Source organism: Hypoxylon trugodes (assembly GCF_022578975.1).
Source record: "Hypoxylon trugodes strain CBS 135444 unplaced genomic scaffold F4822scaffold_9, whole genome shotgun sequence".
Taxonomy (NCBI): Eukaryota; Fungi; Ascomycota; class Sordariomycetes; order Xylariales; family Hypoxylaceae; genus Hypoxylon; species Hypoxylon trugodes.
This window is the reverse complement of record NW_026250024.1, coordinates 140,933-160,674: the sequence shown is the minus strand read 5'-3', so window position 1 is coordinate 160,674 and position 19,742 is coordinate 140,933. Positions and strand designations below refer to the sequence as shown.

Here is a 19,742-nt window from a genome sequence, read left to right as displayed (position 1 = left end):
GGAGTCCGGATTCACTGCATGTGACGATGCGTAATACGTAGAGGAGGATGGGCACCAATGCCCTACTCCATAATAATGACATATCGGCAGTATTGAGTATACCCGACTCTCACCTGATAGTGTATAGATGTCCGTCTTATAAAGCTCGCTTCCTACCATGGAAGGTAGATTCTTCCGCTTTGGGAAAAGTGAGCCGGGGCATAGAGTGGTCGGTGCATCGACTTAACTGAAGATGAGTTAGCAGCAATGCAAGTCCGTGGCGCAGAATCTTTTGCAGGAATCTGCAGCGCTACCGAGCCCTGGTGGCATGACGCTTTATTTTCACAAAAATAGAGTAATAAGAAGCATCGTCATTAATATTAAGGACATTTACCTAAATATCGGTGTATAGTAAGTCGCTACATATCATGACTTTTTCTACGTGCTTTTTTTTTCTAAATTTTTTTTGATGCTTCATTATCTAAATATATACATGTGTATTTTTAATTATACCTTTTTTTAAGGAAAATGAATTTTAAATGATCGCGACTAAATTGTCTCTACCGACATGCCCAGCATGAAGGTGTGAAGTTAGTTATACCAACTCCCATGAACGGGTTGGCCGCCGATCCTGCCTCGTGACTTGGTGTCATTCTCCGCAGGTGTATCCGCAGTAACCTGGACGGTGACCTGGGTCGTCTTGACAATCTTTCCTTCAGCATCCTCTGGACGCCTGAGTCGCTCTGTGCTCTCTGTCTTCATGTCGCCAAGAGGAACGCCGCCACGTTCTTCGTCCAGCTTCCTATACGAGTCCCCGGTGCTGTACTTGCTACCGTATCCATACTTGGCAGCTTTGGAGTCTCCACCGTAGCTCAGACCCTGTTGGGTAAGCTTCATACCTAAGACCTTCTTGATCCTATGTATGATACCTTGTTCCCTAAGAATCTTCGGAAGACATGGCATGCAGACGATGAAGAAAGCGCATGTGCTTTCAGCATCTACCCAGAATACCAAAGGACCAAGCGCATACATCTGATCGGGGTTGTAGCCAAAGGTGACAGTGACAGATAGACGAACCGCTGCTGAAACGCAGGCGCTTTAACAACATATTAGACTTGCGTTCAAGCTGAGGAATTGGAAAACTTACAATACACCCAAGCCGAAGACAACACTCACACCCAATCTCTTCTGCCAGCTCAATTGCAAGGTCCAGATAGTCTTCTGGGGAAGTAGCAACATGGCGACGTCACTGAAGAGCTGGATGGAGCCACTAGCTAGCTGGAGGGAGATCAGGTCAAAGCACTTCCGCTCCGGTCGCCAGAACTCCCAGATGGATACGTGGGGCGTGCATTGCATGTTAAGCAGGATCACGCAGGCGATCCCGAAACTGACTTGAATAAATATAACGCCTACGCATCCCAACCAGAAGAACGACTTCCATCTATTACCAGGCGGCGTAAGTAGACGACACCATTCGAGCAGAATGGCAGTCTTCAAAAGCGGGAGAACAGTTTGGTAGAAGCAGCCCATGAGTAAGATAGTCTTGCATTGAATTAGTAATGGATCGGACGATGAGCGCATCGGTGGGGAGACTAACGAAGGTTGGCTGGACCATGTCCCTCATCTTGAGGTTGTATTGGTGAACAAAATAACCCGGCTGTGCGATCAGCGCATAGCCAGCGTACATTTGCGCGATGAAAACGGCATAAGCAGAGAAAATCAAAACTGAAAATGACGATTGATTAACAAACATTATACGATGGAAAAACAGGTTATAAAAAGACTAAACTCACTCTCTTCGACTTGAACTTTTCTCAACAGGTAGACTCTCGCATACGCTCGTAGGCAGACGCAAACCGTCGAAATCACCAGACAAACTGTCAGAACAGTAATACCAAGAGAGTTCTGATTGGGCGGGTTGTCGAAAACTGGAGTCACGCCCTCAGGAGCTGGCATGGCTGGCGTATCGAGGAACGCCTCGAGAGTGGCCGCATCCATCTTGTCCGAATTGTCCCTCTCGAAGGGATCTCGCAAAACTTGATCTGGTAGATGCTAGGACGGGGAAGGGGCTTTAACGTGTAATGATGATCATAGATGTAAGAAGGTTATATATGTACAGAGGAGACCCAGTGGGAACTTGGCGGAGATGTGGAATTCTTTTTATCTGGTAACATTGCTATCTCTCGTAATAACCAGGGGAGGCATCCTCTGCAGCAGAAGGTTGAGAATACCCCCGTAGGTAGCACCCCCGTGAAAGCGCCCCTGCTGAAAATTTACCCCCGTTATTTAATACCTAGTCGAATACCCCCGTTGCGAGAAATGTGACATGTTACATACTATTCACCATAAATATTTCTTTTACCTACCTAGTAAGATAATATTCATGTAAAAGTTCATAATAACCTAAAACGCGTATATTATGAGAGACTTATCTTCCCTAATTTCTCCGATTTTGTTCATAGCAGTATAGTTGACGAATATGCCTGACTGAATACTCGAATAGATACATCTGTGTCACCATCTACTAGTGTTACTTAATTATAAAAATAAGATAAAAATTTTCACGAGAATGTAGCCTAGGAAATAGAGAACTTATGATATCCGGAGCCATTCCGCTAGTGCTCCGTCTTCGGTCAGTCAGCTAGGAGTTCTACGTCCGGGGTAAAGATCAGATCATGTATATTAAGTGTTCTGTTAAGATAGCGACATGCTTTAAATTTCCTCTCCAGATTGCGCCAGTCTTATGCACGACAGGTGCGCGAACCTTCAGTCTGGAACGACAAAGCGGTAGACCAGGGACTTTTTCGAACGGGTAGGGGGGAGGCATTGGAAAAAATCTGCTGAGCGAGAGGCGAATAGTGCATATTTTCCCCCTGAACAGAGATTTATCTGGTTCGACCAGCCTTCTGTCGACATTGTATTGCCCACGATCACAATAATGCAATTCGTACCAACGATGCGAGTTTACGGAGAGGTTCCCTTGCTTATTCCAATTACTCAAAGATATCAATAATTTCCTCCTTTCGAAATATCGCGGCGGAAGTTTTTTGAGGATTATTTTCATATGATATTCCATTATGTACTATTTCAAGATACTTCCGGTACTTAGTCATAAGCATGTAGGTACCTACCCGAATAGAAAGTAGGCTAAGGCACCTAATTCTTAGTATATGTAGGTACATAGTAGGCTAAGAACTGCATAGTATAGTAATGTTGCAGCGCAGGTGCACTACGAAAGTTGGTAGGTGCTCTCCGAGTCCACCCTTCCCCGAAAAGCGTGCGCTAGGACCGTCTTTTCCACGCTACCCCCGTTCGGCCCAGGGACCCCAGTCGGGTCGGGGCCCACATACGTCCCGACCCTTAGAAGCTCGGGTACGGATAACGGAAGTGGGGCCGTTTCACTCTCCACGAATCAGATCTACGGCCGTTGAACTGTGCCGCGCCCCTGCGTCTAACCTAGGGTAAACCCATGGCTATAGTATATGGCGTAGTTAATAATAAAGTGTTGGTTATCAAGATGATCCAAGATGGTTTAGTTAACATCCCAAAAGAAAACCATGTACATAATTTTACGATGAGTGTGGCTACACGAAACTCATCTCTAACTTCTGATATTTCCCCACGTGTTCTTCCAGTAATGCGCGCGGATTTTCACCGCTATGGTAAATTTCCCCGGTCATTATTGCCTCCTTGGGGTTACATGGCGGCGTGGCAGGCGTGGAAGCTCAGTCTGGAATCTTAGTAGGTATGGCGAGAAGGGCTCATTAAAAATCCCCCTTTACCAGTTATCGGTAAGGAGACTTCATCTAATAAGCTTATCTATCTTGTCTGCTGCGCTCGACAAGTTTTGCTTTTTCTTCATTCTACATACAATACACCTTGTACTACACTTTGTGTTACACTCTGTACTACCAAAATCAAAATGCCCAAGTCTCAAGTCTTCGATGTGTATCCTAAGGGATGGGAAAAAGACCCAGCCAACGAATACATTAAATTAGCCCCCCTCGATTACTGTGTGGGCCAAGTTTACACCAACTGGGCTCTGTTCTTTAAACTTTCCGATTCCGATGACCGCAATGCCATCATTGAGAACCTCAAGCGCGGCCTTGAAGTTACTTTGAGCCAATGCCGTCAGCTATGCGGTTATGTCGAGGCGCATCCCGAAGGAGGCTTTTGCTTCCACAAGAAGAAGGAAAGCACCGTTGAATTTCATGTACAATGGTTAGACGGCCCTGAAGATGAGGGCAAATATCCTACTTTCGCCGACCTCGAGGAACGCCACTTTACCACACAATCTCTTGGCAACTTAGATACTTGGTGCGTTGCTCCAATGACCTATGGCGAAAAGCCGGAGTCGCAACCGACAAGCAACCCAAAGGCCTCTGCATTCAAAGCAAGCATCATCCGCGGCGGTATTGTTTTCATGATGCACCACCACCACTACTGCAATGATATCAACGGCTGGGCTGGCGAACTATACCAGTTGGCAGAGAATTGCGCCGCCATCTGGAAATCGCCAGAGAACCCCGCTTACCCACCATGGGACCCAGCCTGCTTAGATTACTCCAGTGTCAGCAAGCCTGAACCTGCACAACTTGTCGATGGACCAGTCTCGCCTCCAAGGCACCCCGATCACGTACAGGGCCAGTGGCTTCTATTCCATCTGCCTAAGAGCAAGGCGGCGGAGTTGAAGAAACTAGCGAGCCCCGAAGATGGAAGCTATTGGATTTCCAGCTACGATGCGTACACAACCTACATATGGCGACTACTCACTAAGCACAGAGCTGCTTTCTACAATGCGGACCTAGAGAAGAACATTCTTTGGGGAGAAGCCGTCAATATGCGAACGCGCATTCACAAGAAGCCCATAGCAGAGCGCATTCAAGGAAACGTCGTGTACGTGCCATTGAGCATGACCAGCGCCGTCCCACAATTTACCACAGCGGAAGTTATCTCGGAAGCCCCCCTGTCCAAGTTAGCGTGGTAAGTCCCATAATTGCATGCACCCCCATGCTTCGAGACCATCGTTTCTAATGCGCGTGATTGTTTTGCAGGTACAACCGTCAACTTACGAACAGCTCAACGGAAGAGAACCTAGATGCGATGCTTAATATGATTGCTGCCGTTCGAGACAAGACTACACTATTCTTGCGCATGGACAGCTTCCCGCCTCTAAGCAATATCACGACCGATTGGCGTGATTCTAAGCCATTCGATGCGGACTTTGGTTTCGCGAAGCCTTACGGATTCCGTCACCCCTTTGATAAAGTGGACAATGGTTACGTTATCGTGTATCCCGCGCGGACCAACGGCGGCCCGAACGGTGAAGATGAAGGCAATGAGATTTTGATTGGATTTGAGAAAGCCATTGTCAACAACTTGTTGGAGGATCCCGAATGGAACAGATACTTTGAATTCCGTGGCGTGGATGGTGACGATAAATCGTTCAAATGATTTCAGCGGCTTGTCTAGGAGGGTGTTACCCCTCAGTAATGTATCAACCCCTACCATAGCATTGGCTGGAAGCAAATTAGCATTTTCGAAATAGGCGCAGGTGGTTACAGTCCAAAGCAACAGTCCATATTAGCAATACATTGTTTCTCATGCTCACGTTCATGCTTGTGCTCATACTCATACTCGATAAAGCTACAGTGACATTAAATAAACTGAGACAAGCATGGTTGGCTGCAGGTATGGTAGCGAGGTCGATCGAAAGACATCCCCCAAAGAACTCCACTCGCAACATGGGTGTAAAATCGAGACTTGTAAATCACATCCTGGTCTCCAAGGTTCTAATAAAGTAGTGGATTCTCCATAATTGCGGGACTACTTTAAATGTACCTAGGTATGTAGATTAGGTAGTCTGTTAGTGCACGTCCGAGCGGGCAGGCGGGTACGCCGAGACTAGAATCGGAAGACGCGGCTAACGAGCCTAGACGGCCCGGAGCCAGTAGTTGTCCAGAAAAGGAAAGTGAACCGGAAACCACCTTAGGTAAGGGAAAGTACCTAATCTGCTAATCGACAGAAACAAGAATCAACTCATCAACCAATCTGCGTATTCACCGTACTAAAACCCACTACCGAAAATCATTACTCCACTATATCCACTTGAGATGCAGTGCCTAGGTACCCAGGTATTTAATTATTCAAGTATACATGGGATATTGATAGAAATGTTCAGCATTCTAATAAATACTGAAGTAGGCATATGAAAGTTGAGATACTACACTTTCTCCTCCCCGCTACTCGAGAGGGATCGCAAATTCTTACGCAAAAAGTAAAAAACGAAAGTAAGTACCGAGAAGGAATATAAGCGAAGAAATATCATTGGCAAAAGTTCCGTAGATTTTCTAGGACCGCGAGTTTCATGTTCTGCTTGGTACCTATGCAGGTGGCTGTAATTTGACGGACCTGCCTCTTTCGAACGCTTAAGTAATTATTCACTCACATGTATGCACATTTTCAGGAGCCAACCCCCTGAATTCTAGAATACTCGAGATAAATTCTACGATAGGATGGCATAAATTTCCCGTGGATAAACCTCGGACCCCTTAAAGCATAAAGATGCAACGACGACGCTCTTAGATATTGCTATAAGAGCTAGAGGCGGGCCAGGTCTCGCTCTGTTCGCTTGTGGGAGGTTCTGGTGGTATTTCGGTAGAAGAGCCATTGCCGGACCCCGTAGAGTAACAGGCACTTCTCTTCGCTGCCAGTTCCCCTGACATAGATGATATGCATAATCAGCTAAGAGAATGTCGTCACTAGTGAGGTGAAAGAAGTTACAAGCTATCGGATAACTACCCTTGCATGTTTGCCTATCCAAACGTTCGATCTATCACCTGTGTATTCGTCTAAAGTACCTAAGCGGAGTTCGTATTGATTTGGCTTTACCGTGGAAACAAGATGTTCGCACCCTTGCCCCTACTGCAACGTCTGACAGCATGAAGAACCACAGATTCTACAGGAACGAAAGAAGTCCTATTACTATAGCCTAAAACAGCATAAGCCTTATAAAATCACGACGATAGGCCTCAACCGACAATAGGATTGTAGATTCCTCCCGTATGCGTGACATATACGCTGGAAACAACATGCGAAACATTTTTCAATAACCTACCTACCTATATAAGTTAAGCCTCTCTGGCTGACGTGGAGTTCACGGCTAGTCTGTTTTATAAAATGCCAGTCATCCCATCCTCCTTTTTAGTGCTGACGCCAGGTACTATACCCTTGCTTTCAATGCTATGGTTTTTCCCCGGGGCGTCGCCAGGGGATACCAATTGTGATGATTTCTCTTCTCGGAAACACGCAGCATGTTGTCTTATTGATTGCAACATTAATCAGGACTTAACTCAACAGATATGGGACCGGCCTCAACTTTTTATAACAGTTTAATCACGTAACATATAATCATTTTACATGAATAGCCTAAGGCAGTTGAACATAATTCATGCATAATAGAGAATAATTATCCCATCATAAGTATTCTGACCAAAATTGAGGCTATCCTCAAGGCGTTGGTCCCTGTCTTCAGCGCGGGACACAATGTCTTAGATCTAATCTAGATGTAAGCACTGAAAATTAGTACTGGCATATGTTCGCAGCCTGCCAACATGTGTACCCCCACCAGAAAGAAAAGCACCCTTGTTATCAACTTGGCGTGGAAATTTCGCTAGCATCGAGAAGCGTTTCAAGGGCAAGAGGCTGCTTACTTTGCAGGGCCAAATTTAAAAGCCTCATACCGACAGAGCGTTTTCCCGAACCACTGCAGAGTTTTTCCTCGACTCAATACGACTGGTCAGGGATCGCCTGAACTAGTGACATACCCGGTCTAGCACCTAGTATACCAAGACAAATCTCAAGGGCCGGTAGAACTGGCCGCAAGCCCTGAAAAATTCCCCTGCCTTCAACTTAATATTAACCCCTGAAGCTCCTGATCTCGATGCCGAGGGAAGTCCCAGAAGATGGCTATAGCTGCTTACAGCGCCAATTCGGACTCCCCATGTGCAGCCACCGCCCTGACACTCAATCGCGACACCTCGGCGAGCTCGCCACTAGGATCGCGCTGATGGATACAGCATGCTGTACGACCAAAAATTCTTGTGATTGGGGCTGCTCTACCCTAGTCAAATCTGCCTGTTGTCGATTCTCGTGCACACCGACAATGATCCCTTACGCTCTGTCGCTATGGCCGGTGCCGGGGTACCGAGAATAACCACAGAGCAATAGGGGATGGATAGATGGCTCGGACTAGAAACGTACAGCGAGCTAACTGTTTAGATACATGTCTAGGCATCTTTAGTGTCCGTCGGCAAAACAGCACAAGGATCAAGAAGTACGGCAGTCGGTTGGCAAGGGTGGCGATGAGTTGCATTCACACCTAGGTCTTGTTGGCGACCCAACAAACTTGCAATGGGTGACAGACAGAAAGGACAGTATCATCAAAACCAGACATTCTTAAATATCCACATGAACTGGTTGACGATGACCCTTGGAATATACGTCCATCACAAGACAGGATTCTCCAGACCTGACTACCAAGGTTGGTAAACGATCTCCCCGCTTCGAATTATCCGGGGGGTCCAGAAATGTGCATTTCTAGTTCGAAATATCGACAGGGGAAGATTCATGAATTTGCGGTTCCCACTTCAATTCATCGGGATCCCCATTCCGATGTGGACATCTATGAGTTTCATTAATTTATATTCATAATTAATAGCTAGAGCTGATCTATTGGCATATAGGTCCCAGAACATGTGTCGTCTGGAATGTTTAATTCATCAGGACAGATGAATCCGCGACAATAAAAAAAAAATCATCGTCAGTAACAAAAGGACAAAGGGCATTTAACACTTGGCGTATTAGATAGTCTAGGGCGACGATCAATGGAGAATTATTTTGCATCCTTTTCCTGTTTAATGACGTAGATGACCGCCCTGAGTCCTGCTTTGGCATACTCCATCCACGTTCAACAGCATCATCTTACTAGGTAGATGCGTAGATAGAACACTTTCGCTTCTAGGACATTGTCGGTGTGCCCTGAAGATCTATATGCTTCTATTTCAAATTCGTTGTTGATGGGGAGCAATGAGGTATACGTAATTCTCAGTGACGCGACGCGGTAGGGATGAACGGCCAGACGAAAAACACTGATTGGTCCAAGTGCCATTGTAACCCGTATGTCCGACCGCTTCAGCTAGTAGATAGTTCAAAAGAAATAAGGGGTTAACCTGAGGTCATGCCTATGATCGCCGACCTCCCGACCAGCATGTAATCACTTCGCTATACTCCTATCTTCTCGGAAGGAGCTTCGTATTTTCGTGCATGATTCGAAGGTCGTGACTATGATAGGTAGAACGACTTATCCCAGTACACCGAAGAGAGAATCTTCGCAGGGGTATTCAGTCAATATAGGTAGATAATAGCATGTATAGCGAGCGCGGTCACTTGCCTAAGGATTCCTAACGCATACTCTATTATGCCTGAGCCCACCGGCTGTAACACAACTCAATCGATAACGCGAGAGGGTCGCCATCTGTCGTCGACGACGCCTTAGTAGCTTCTTCGACGGCCCGATGTAGCAAGGCTCCCCATACACGGCTTGCGACGATTAGAATTGCCGTAGGCTTTTCAAATCGTCTTCTAGGCAGCTGGAAACCCCTATCCGACCGCTTCCCCTATCTCAAAAACCTGAAGAGTCAACATGTTCAAACTTCTTGTAACCCTTCCGTATTCAGGCAGAAGTAGGCTCGTTCCGCTCTTCGTTGTAAACCTGAAGGCATTGTTATATTGTTAATGCTATGTTTTAAAATTTCAGCGATGAGGAGAGTACGTATTGTTTGATCGGGGTCATCTGAATTCTACCCGAGTGTCCGGGTCTGTAGAACATTCTTTTACAGTATCGCGCCTGTTCGCCGATCGCCCATGAATATCATCAGGGGACTGAATGGCTAATAGTCTCGCGCTTGTCTCAGCATCGCTGTCATTATGCGTCGATCTCGAAATTCGATGAGACAAGAAACAACCGGTCCTTGATCCCTGCGTATTCACATGGTTCTTCTAGTATAATACCAATGCTAGACGAAGACGGCGAAAACTCTCGTACTAATCTACTAATATTAGTATTTATCCCGAAATATTACAGGTCCCAACTTCTCAAACCTATATTGTTGCATTAAATAGCAGTAATTTCGACGGCCATACAGCCCCCTATTTCGCGTTAGCAATAGATATGAACCTATTATCCGCACATTGACACTATGGTGTATTTGAGTAGGTATCATAGGTGTTTCGGGACTGGGTAACGTAAATAGGCTCAAAATGAAGTTACCGACCACAGTACCTCTAACCATTTGCCCCCTTTTGTATTATTTCGCAACATCCCAGACTAACTTACGTCTTCGCGAGACTTTCCCATGTGCTTTGTTAAAGGCGTGAACCACGCACTGTCGCGGATGAGTATTCTTCAACTAAATTTCAATTTTCGATGTATTCGATACCTAACATGAGGGTTGAACGAAACTAACCGCTTACTTGCTTGCTTGGCATATTATATCTTATATCACGATGCAAATAAATGGATCGGACGTACGGCGGCTTTTGGGTGTCGAACGTTGAACTCGAAGGTTCAATGCTGCTCTAGCAGTCGTAAGCAGCTCCCAAAATCAGTGATAGCTCACTATATGGTACCTACCCAGGTAGGTATTGCTGACGAACCATACACTTTTATCAATCAGACCGAACCCGCCGCCCCCAAGCAACCATATTATAAAACTCAATTCAAACCATTGCACGACATAAGACTACCTCGCGAGATTTCAAGATATCGCTTATCTTTTTTTCCCCTTATATAAAAATGTTATGAGTTCAGAGCTGATGTATAGGACGTGGCCAGGTATGGACTTGCACGTTACAACGCAATCTCGGCGTCCTAATCCTCGAGTGATTGAGCTCAGAGCTACTTGTGGAGTTTGATACGCATTAGAATAGGCTCCTTCATAAATCGCAACCTATGAATCATGCTGTCTAGCTCTTAGAGTATCGTAACTTGCGATAATGGATATTTTTGACAGCTTTTTGCAATTGCTAGGAAATTCACTTATTTGGTATGCACATGCGGTATTATATATGAGACTTAAAAAGCAAAGCCCTCGTGTACCTAATGGCTCGCATATTATCTCCTAAATCGGCAGTGAAGACAAGGGTTTTAGGCACCATACGAGCCCTAAGCCAGCGGAATTCGGAGTTTCTAAGGGGCGCCTAGAAACCGTACGGAGTATTTCTAGGCGGATGTTTGAACCATTTCCGTCGCGACATGCCAATTTTAATTCCCTTCTTTATTCCCGATGGAAAGCCTGCCATTGCGAAGCTACAGTCCAACGAGATGTTGCCGTTGCTTCGTTGCCAAAGCTTAGGAAACAAGTTTTTTCTCATTTTGTAAAAGCCGCCTAGCTAGGTGCAATCCTTTGATACTTAATAAAGACCAAGCTATATCAATTTTAGACTAGCAGTGCGGAATTGATGCTTGTGAAGACCACGCATTGTCCTATCAACTGCTTCTTCTAAAAAGTAGGGTTACAGGTCAAGATATTAGCGGGATTCACTACGACTTTATCTCTTCGAATTAGGCTTAATCCTCCACCCAATGGCACTATGATATTTCGCGACCATACCTTTTATAGAGAAGGATGCAGTGAGTGGTCTAGATGGACAAGGGTAATTATGCCTGGCTCTCATCTTAACGTAGATTCACGACGAATGAGTAGTCCGTTATCTTCAGCTTCTTGTCCAACCCATCTACTTGCTTTTGATAGCTCACCTAGAGGTTTCCCGATGCCACGATATACCCGGTGATGTATACCTCCTCATCCCGACATCGCGCAAGAATCGGGGATCCCTCGCCGGTATATACGGTACCCTCGTATCGATAGACGATGAAAGATCCTCCGGCCTTCGAGTCTAAGCCAGAATTTACTTGTCCTCATTCATACGGGAAGGGCGCGACGATTTGCTGGGATTGTGCTGAAGGGGGACACTTTAACCAAGGTGGAGGAAACCCACCAATATCAGAAAGTTATATAATGTCAAAGAATGGATTCAACCCTATAAATGGCAGCAATTCACCAGCAAGTAGCACATTTGCTGGAAGCCATTTCTCAGCGCCAGAAGTATATCCGCCGCCAGACGGGCTAGAACTCAGTCCCCATGATCCACGGAAGAATCAACCCGGGTTAGAAGTTCTTACGGGGCCACGCATTACAGGTCCGGAAGATATATACTATAAGGTTGAAGGACGAAATTGGGACACCAAGCAAGAAAAAGAGGCCATCGCTACTCGCTCGCCCCCACCTACTATTCTTAGACTTCGAAAGAGGGCATTTTGGTTGGTTTTAATATGTATATTGGTAGCATTGCTCGTTGGAGCGGGTATCGGCGCGGCGGTGGGTGTCACGCGAAAAAATAATTCCACCAAAGCTTCGTGAGTAATATCCCGGAGCTTCCGGATCCCTAAAAGAAAACATATGCTGACGGCAAACCCCCTTAAAGTGTACCAGCAACTTCACCAAGCGCGAGCAGTGACAATCAAGTAAGCGGAAGTTTCCTACCTTCGCCCTCGATGGCGACCGAAACTGTGTCTATTCTCAGGACGGACGCACCTGGGGCTATGACTACCGACTCGGTGATTGCAAGTGTCTTGTCTTCAGATCTCAACACTGTGGGAGGTGCCGTCGAGACGGAGTCTTCTCTATCTACTGTCACTATTTCCTCGACGGACGAAGGGGGTCATTCCGTGGAGAAAGTGACTGTGACTCTTGTACAAACTCAGTCGGTGTCCACTACTAACCCCATCCAGTCCGCAGCTTCTCCAACGACTCCCACCGCAACGACTGCGCCGGCCTCAAAGACGAGTACAGGGCCTGCGGCTACCCATACATCAGCTAGTTCGAAGGGAAAGTGTCTGGCTGAAGACGGAAGTACTTATACAGACCCTGGGACAGGGTCACAATTTAAGATCGAATGTGATGTCGCGCACCAGGGCAAAGATATCGATAATTATGAGGCCAGTTCCATGGAAGAATGCATATCGATGTGCACTAAGAATACGGAATGTGTTGGGGTTATCTGGTACAGCGCAGGGCCACAAGGGACCGATCTCAACTACTGTTGGCTGAAAAGTACGATGGATGATGATCTCAAAAGCACAAAAGACGCGCAATCAGCAGTACTATTATAAAAATAACAAGTACATACCTAATTTAATATCTGTGAAGCGAGATCACAACGCCTCCATCCGTGCTAGATGAATCATTGCTATGCTTCGGTTCGGATTTAAGTCAGGGGTTATGCTATATAAAGCAAAACAGCATACGATTCTCCCACATACGACCATAGAATCTGGAAAATTCGGGGTCCCGTCTGCTCCCCCAGAGACAAGCCGGATATCGCTGAACTAGTAGTCGGGTCGGTGACGACCGGCGAATCCTCGGTGTTGTATGTTTTATTTTATCATTTTGCTATTTTTTGTGCCTAGTCCAGACTTATGAGTTGACTGCTGACACATATGAAGATTACATCCTACCGAAAAGGATCATATGAGGTACAGAAGTTCAAGTGGATATATATTCTGCCGCTATGTGGCACATGGCGAACCCCTGACTATTAATAACACTAAATTCCCAAGTTACGACGAGTACTCCACCTGATCAAAAGTTCCTAATCTTCATTTCTTGGTATAACAAAGCTAAAAGGGGACCCTTGAAGCCTAAGGATCCTCAATAAAGCTTTGCTATGTAACTAACCCGAATCAATATGCATATTTAAAGGGGTAATGGAATAGGTCTTATTGAGGCATCATAATATCTGCCTTAGAATTCTCATATTCGAAAAAGTGGGCTGGTGAACTCCGAGTCGGAATAAAGACGCATCGGAATTCAAGGAGGTAGCAGGTTACATTCGTTCTGTTGGAGAACCACTGGACCGGTAAATATCTCCACTTGGCATAGTAGTAGACCAATCTAGATATTCGATGAGTATGAGTTGAATACTATCGTAATAGATTCATCGTAGGGTTTTAGTTTCACCTCCATTCCATGTGTTAAGGCTACTGTACATCATGAGTTCAACGACCAAGCAAAATCCATGGGTTGGCCATCTTGGGCCTGACGCTTATGATCTCAGGAGTAGGTTAATGAAGATTTCAGTTTTCAAATACCTATGTAATAACTGTTCTGTTTAGGTGACGTAGCGACAACCCCTAAGGCATCAATGCTTGCTGCAATCCAGACATGCACACTCCTTGACGATGTATGGCAAGAAGATCGCACGACGAATGACCTTGAAACTTATTGCGCCTCCCTCACAGGGAAAGAAGCAGCTCTCTTCGTCCTCTCCGGAACCATGGGTAATCAATTGGCATTGCGATCTCTTTTAACACAACCGCCCCATTCTGTGCTATGTGACCATCGTTCACATGTATTCAAGAGCGAGTCTGGTGGAATTGCTTTGCTGACCAGCGCAATGGTTAACCCTGTCGTTCCAGAAAACGGTCTTAATCTGACATTAGAGGATATTATGGAGAATTTCCAATCTGATGATAACATAGTCGGATGTCCAACAAAAGTTATTAGTCTAGAGAATACTTTATACGGTACCGTTATGCCCCTTAACGAAGTCCGACGCATTTCAGATTTTGCGCGGGGGCTAGACTATGGGAAGCGGTAGCTACTGGCACTGCTAGTTTAGTAGACTTCACTTCTTGTTTTGATACAGTGAGCCTTTGCTTCTCGAAAGGACTCGGCGCCCCGGTCGGGAGCATTCTTGTCGGAGACAAGGAAACGATTAGGACTGCAAGACATCTAAGAAAAGCAATAGGGGGCGGACTACGTCAACCGGGGTTCATTACAGCGGCAGCGAGGGTAGCCCTAGATGAGACTTTCGGGAAAGGGCCCAACGGTGAAGGAGGATTGCTCCCATTCTCCCACGCTACAGCAAAGAAAGTCGAGAAGATGTGGAGAGAAATAGGGGGCGAAACTAAATACCCTGTCGATACTAATGTTGTCTGGCTTGACCTCAAAGGGCTAAGGATCTCCCTATCACGATTTAATAAGATTGGTTAAGAGGAGGGGTTACGACTAAAAGGAGAGAGACTTCTCATTCACTACCAGATATATCAGAATGAGCAAGATGTATCGGAGAGGGTGAAAAGGGTTTTCGAAAGAGTATGGGCAGAAAGGGGTCAAGGTAATAGCTCACGTTCAGATCCCAGCGTATCGCTCTACTAATACGAGCCAGTATATGTATCCAAACCGGTCTAATGAAAAGACCGTAAAGTTGTCATTTTCCTTCGCGATACCATAGTCGTTCGGTCTTGTTATCGGTGTGATTTAGTCTGTCATGCGAAGAGGCCTAATTATTATGTACCACTACCTTCTACCCCGACTCCGGGATACGGGATCCGCTCGGACTAGAAATCGAATCGGCATTTGATGTAACGTAACCAGAATAGTACCTAGGTAGTTTGGCTTCTATATCTGCAGCGTAGAGGGGTACTCCCGTCTTCGGATTCGGGGCTCTCCCTACCTGGGTAGGTGTTTACGTACGTATCCGCTTATCCATAAATGGATTATAATACTCGCACCATATGAAATCCTCAACGTGCAGAGTTGCGACTAGAGGATTGGCTCACATAGTTTTGAATTCGCTATGGCTGCTGGATATGTTCATAGCGAACCGTTTGACTCTGGTTATTTGCCGGTCGGGTCAATTCATCAACTATACTACGAACAGTATGGATTGAAAACTGGTCTTCCCGGTAACTCCTCGTCATACTTTATGTTTTTTGAGATCAGTCACTGATGCTGGATTATTCATAGTCGTCTTTTTACACGGCGGACCAGGAGGCAAAGCTGGGTTTTCCAACACCAAATTCTTCAACCCTAAAGTGTATCGCGTCGTGCTTTTCGACCAGCGAGGGGCAGGAAGATCCCGTCCCCGAGCGGAAACTGCGGAAAACACTGCTCAACTTCTAGTATCAGATATAGAGACCCTCCGTGAACATCTCGCTATTTCGAAATGGCATATGGTATTCGGCGGGTCGTGGGGCGCGACACTAGGTTTGCTATACGCGCAGACGCATCCTGAACGTGTAGGATCGCTAGTCTTACGCGGCGTGTGGACGGCTCGGGAACAGGAGCTCGAAGGTCATAGGGGGAATTCGAGTGTTCCCGGTAGGGTGTATCCTGATATGCGCGAGAGATTCGTCAATTTTATACCGGAGGGCGAAAGACATGATCTTATCGCAGCGTACTACAAGCGTCTTACATCGGATAACCCGGAAGTAGTTTCCGCTGCCGCTCGAGAATGGAATAGATGGGACTTGTCGCTTGGAAGTCTAAGGCTGGACCCGAAGGTTTACGACGCGTTGGAAGACGAGGAATGGTGTCTTGCCCATGCAAAGCTGGAGGCACATTACGTCTTTAATCACTGCTTCATGGAAGAAGGACATCTGTTGGATAAGAAGAATATCGAGAAGATGAAACACATACCAGGTGAATAGTTTCCGACGTATTCATATCATCACTCTTCCTTCATTCAAGGACGTTGACGTTTCTTTCTAACATGTTCCTAGGTGCGATCGTTCAAGGCCGATATGATCTTGTAACGCCGCCTCAGACGGCATGGGATTTGCACAAGGCGTGGCCGAATTCTATCCTACACTGGATACCGGATGCTGGACATAGCGTTTGGGCATGTCTGCTCGTCTATTAAGTCAGTAGCCGGAAGAGATTGCTAACTCGGTGATATATAGGAACCCGGAACGTTTGCGAAGTTGGTAGAAGTTTGCGACGACTTCGCAAATATTCACAAATAAGTTGTAATAAGAATGATTGTACAGGGCGAGGTAATACCTATATCGAGCGCCTAGGCAACTGAAAGCTACGAATATAGTGGCCTAGTATGGTGGCGTAACCACCCACAACAGCAAATCACTGGCTTGAAGGACTTGGGGAAATAGCTCGGCAGGGTAGTTAGGGAACACGATAGGGGATGTGAGGGGTGATAATTGCTAAATATCAAAATAGGCCCTATAATAATCGAGAAGTAAGCGAGTTCGACCCCTAGAAGGCTCTATAATACAGTGACGAGTAGCCTAACGTCTCGAGTAGGCACAGCTAAGCTTGTAGGGATGAAATACGGCTTGGTCCAAAGAAAATTACAACTCACTCTGCGACAAATGGTTACACGGCGAAGACACCAATAGATCAAGCATTGCGAATCTCCGAACAGATAGAGTTTAGTGATTAAATGAATCTTCGTTCTCTATTCCGTAGGCTTATTAAACCACATAACTAGAATAGAAGTGGAGGGCTGCCTATTACTACCACTCCCCCCTTTAACATAACGGCGTCTCAAGATCCGGGCCTACTAGGCAACGGCCTCGGACCGACGATCTGTCTCCTCCCAGCCCCAATACCTGCATTTCCTTTATTCTGGCTGTCGCCTCCGGTGTATCCACTCCATTGACTAACATCCCAACGGCCGCCGATACCACCACCTATGCCATCTACACCATCACCTGACTTAGCTGCTTTTGCTGTCTCTTTCTGCGCTTCTTCCCATTCGCGTTGTCTCTGCCGTTCCATCTCCATCTCACGTTCTAATAGGGACTTGCTAGCCCAACCACCAGCTTTGGTCTTAGTCTGCGACTCCGCCCGTCTCCTATCTTCGGCGTCTCGTTCCGCCGTAGCACCGAGTTCTCGGGAGTATATTTGCTGCGGTGGAGCAGGGGCGGGAGCGGGGTTGGAGGAAAGGAAACGGTCTGTGCGGGTATTGTTGGGGTTCGGTGACGGGATAGGAAGGGGCCGTGACGGCGGAGTTGAGCCGGAGACCTGGTTCTTAACCCGGTCCGGGATGGGGAGGGGCCTACCCTCACCAGTCCTTTGAGGTTTCACGGGCGGAGGAGGTGGTGCCTCTCCAGTACGTTGCGACTTCACCGGCACACCGGGTACAGGCAGTGGGCGCGGTGGGGGTGGTGGAGCAATGTCTTGTTCCTCCTGTTCCCGCTCTCGTCCACGCTCGCGCTCTTGTTCTTGGTGCCGATTCCATTGTGTACTTAAGAATTCGCGTTCATCTCGCGGCCGCCATGAGTCTTGGCGACTGGGCGGCCTCTCTGGCTTTCTCGGTCGGCTGCGAGACCGCAATCGGTTCTGTGAGCGCTTCTGTCGCTCTTCTTCGTATTCTTGCTCCCGCTGCCTCGCTAGCTCTAATTCTTGTTCTAATTGTTTAATGCGATCGCTATAACCTCCGCCTCCGCCACTCTTCTGTGGTACGATACCTTGCTCGGCCTGGTATTGACTAAGAAATTGTCCTTGCAATCGGTTATCGTTTTGAACTCTTGAGCGACGACGTTCTTCGGCTAACTTTGCTTCGGCTTCCTCTTCATCTTTTCGTCGCTTTTCTTCTGTCAATTTCCATTGACGTTCTTCCTCTTCCCATCGGCGTTTCTCCTCTTCCGCCTTGCGCTTCTCTTCCTCGCGAAGCCGCTTTGTTTCTTCTTCCCACCTTCGCTCCTCTTCTAACCGCGCCCGTTCCTCTTCAGCTTCGAGCTCCGCCTTACGAACGCGCTCTTCCTCTTCTGCTTGTAATTTTTGGCGTTCAGCCTCAGCCTCTTGTTCTTTACGCTTGCGCTCCTTTTCGGCTAGGCTGGGTACCTGAGGACCGGCCGTAGTAATCTGTCGACGACCTCCGAATGATATACCTAGGTTGCCTTGACTCGCGCCGCCCATGTAGCCGTACTGCGCAATGTTCCACGCCGGGCTCGTAACCCCTTCGTGGTTTTTCTTGCTCCAGCTTGACACACTGGGCGAACCGACTCGCTCGCTAGTGGGAGTTGGGCTCTTGGTAGGACTCCATCGCCCGGAGCCAGAATCACCGGTTCTCGCGGGAACTATGCCGGACCGCGACCCGTATGTAGAAGAGTTATTGCTGACATTAGACATGCCTCGATTTCTCGGTGTTGTCGGTCCTGTACTTTGCGGGCTCATGGTAGCCCCTCTCGCTTTCGGTCCGATGGGTGACGGAAACGTGGAAGGATTGACAGAATGTGCGGCGCGTGAAAAGGCGCCGAGGCATTGAAGGACTTGGGTGGGGTCTTTCCGCTCGTAGAGGTCGACGGTGAGAAATATGTCGTGATCTTGTAGATTTAGGGGCGGCGATTGGCAGGCACGGAGGAAGTGAGAAATATTCTCCATTTGGATGAATGGCATGGGGGATTGTTTAAACTTGACGCCCGGCGGACCGACAGCCAAGTTGATGAGTCTAGGGCGAGTAGCTAGTTAGTCGAGTCACAATAACTAAAATGTAGCCATTTTTGTATATACATACTTGCAAAGAGCAACACCATCTTTTAGTCCGTCTAGAAGATCGCTAGAAGGTAACCTATCACCCAAAACACCTTCGATCCATGATCTCGCTTCATTAGCAGCTGCTGGTGTGTATTTATCAAGGCGCATTTTGCGCAAGTCCTTGTCTAAGGACGTGACCGATGCCATGATGGCTGATTATGTTGCTCGGATTGGCTAGATAGGTAGGTAGCGGTGTATATGCTACCGAGTAGGTCTTGCCGGTTGGTGTAGAGAGGTAAGTAGTTTAGTTATATGTAAATGTATAGCGTGGCATCCAGCGAATATTGGTTGTTGGTACGCAAAGTGATTCGTGTAATTCGTAGGTCGGAGATTTTGTTGGGTGGAATGGAGGGTGCCTAG

At 46.9% G+C, this 19,742-nt stretch overlaps 6 protein-coding genes across 6 annotated transcripts; 4 read left to right on the top strand and 2 right to left on the bottom strand.

Annotated features, from left to right (window-relative positions):
• Positions 1 to 570: 570 nt before the first annotated feature.
• F4822DRAFT_432933 (uncharacterized protein) lies at positions 571 to 1,977 on the bottom strand (the record flags this gene model as incomplete). The annotated part of the gene is made up of 4 exons (XM_051461738.1): positions 571 to 1,075; positions 1,127 to 1,521; positions 1,577 to 1,704; positions 1,773 to 1,977. 4 exons carry the CDS (start codon positions 1,975 to 1,977, stop codon positions 571 to 573), a joined length of 1,233 nt encoding a protein of 410 aa, XP_051310160.1.
• Positions 1,978 to 3,856: 1,879 nt separating this feature from the next.
• Positions 3,857 to 5,590, top strand: F4822DRAFT_414984 (uncharacterized protein). The gene is made up of 2 exons (XM_051459190.1): positions 3,857 to 4,962; positions 5,034 to 5,590. The coding sequence occupies exons 1-2, from the start codon at positions 3,902 to 3,904 to the stop codon at positions 5,431 to 5,433; spliced, it is 1,461 nt and encodes a 486-aa protein (XP_051310159.1). The 5' UTR covers positions 3,857 to 3,901; the 3' UTR covers positions 5,434 to 5,590.
• Positions 5,591 to 11,313: 5,723 nt separating this feature from the next.
• Positions 11,314 to 13,902, top strand: F4822DRAFT_414964 (uncharacterized protein). Its single transcript, XM_051459189.1, has 4 exons — positions 11,314 to 11,671; positions 11,726 to 12,457; positions 12,526 to 13,470; positions 13,547 to 13,902. The coding sequence occupies exons 2-3, from the start codon at positions 11,913 to 11,915 to the stop codon at positions 13,211 to 13,213; spliced, it is 1,233 nt and encodes a 410-aa protein (XP_051310158.1). The 5' UTR covers positions 11,314 to 11,671; positions 11,726 to 11,912; the 3' UTR covers positions 13,214 to 13,470; positions 13,547 to 13,902.
• Positions 13,903 to 14,091: 189 nt separating this feature from the next.
• On the top strand, positions 14,092 to 14,711 carry F4822DRAFT_362043 (pyridoxal phosphate-dependent transferase; the record flags this gene model as incomplete). The annotated part of the gene is made up of 2 exons (XM_051456128.1): positions 14,092 to 14,159; positions 14,216 to 14,711. Coding segments are annotated over 2 exons (553 nt in total), but the record flags the coding sequence as incomplete, so codon positions are not given.
• Positions 14,712 to 15,577: 866 nt separating this feature from the next.
• F4822DRAFT_414959 (proline iminopeptidase) lies at positions 15,578 to 17,101 on the top strand. The gene is made up of 4 exons (XM_051459188.1): positions 15,578 to 15,790; positions 15,852 to 16,526; positions 16,607 to 16,725; positions 16,787 to 17,101. The coding sequence occupies exons 1-4, from the start codon at positions 15,682 to 15,684 to the stop codon at positions 16,847 to 16,849; spliced, it is 966 nt and encodes a 321-aa protein (XP_051310156.1). The 5' UTR covers positions 15,578 to 15,681; the 3' UTR covers positions 16,850 to 17,101.
• Positions 17,102 to 17,238: 137 nt separating this feature from the next.
• Positions 17,239 to 19,529, bottom strand: F4822DRAFT_445863 (uncharacterized protein; the record flags this gene model as incomplete). Its single annotated transcript, XM_051463436.1, has 2 exons — positions 17,239 to 19,296; positions 19,363 to 19,529. 2 exons carry the CDS (start codon positions 19,527 to 19,529, stop codon positions 17,388 to 17,390), a joined length of 2,076 nt encoding a protein of 691 aa, XP_051310155.1. The 3' UTR covers positions 17,239 to 17,387.
• Between the last annotated feature and the right edge of the window lie 213 nt (positions 19,530 to 19,742).

Coding starts and splice junctions, on each gene's coding strand:
- F4822DRAFT_414984 (XM_051459190.1), top strand. CDS start 3,902: ATGCCCAAGTCTCAAGTCTTCGATGTGTATCCTAAGGGATGGGAAAAA. Junction 4,963..5,033: donor CCCCTGTCCAAGTTAGCGTG/GTAAGTCCCATA, acceptor ATTGTTTTGCAG/GTACAACCGTCAACTTACGA.
- F4822DRAFT_414964 (XM_051459189.1), top strand. CDS start 11,913: ATGAAAGATCCTCCGGCCTTCGAGTCTAAGCCAGAATTTACTTGTCCT. Junction 12,458..12,525: donor AATAATTCCACCAAAGCTTC/GTGAGTAATATC, acceptor ACCCCCTTAAAG/TGTACCAGCAACTTCACCAA.
- F4822DRAFT_414959 (XM_051459188.1), top strand. CDS start 15,682: ATGGCTGCTGGATATGTTCATAGCGAACCGTTTGACTCTGGTTATTTG. Junction 15,791..15,851: donor ATTGAAAACTGGTCTTCCCG/GTAACTCCTCGT, acceptor GATTATTCATAG/TCGTCTTTTTACACGGCGGA. Junction 16,527..16,606: donor GAAGATGAAACACATACCAG/GTGAATAGTTTC, acceptor ACATGTTCCTAG/GTGCGATCGTTCAAGGCCGA.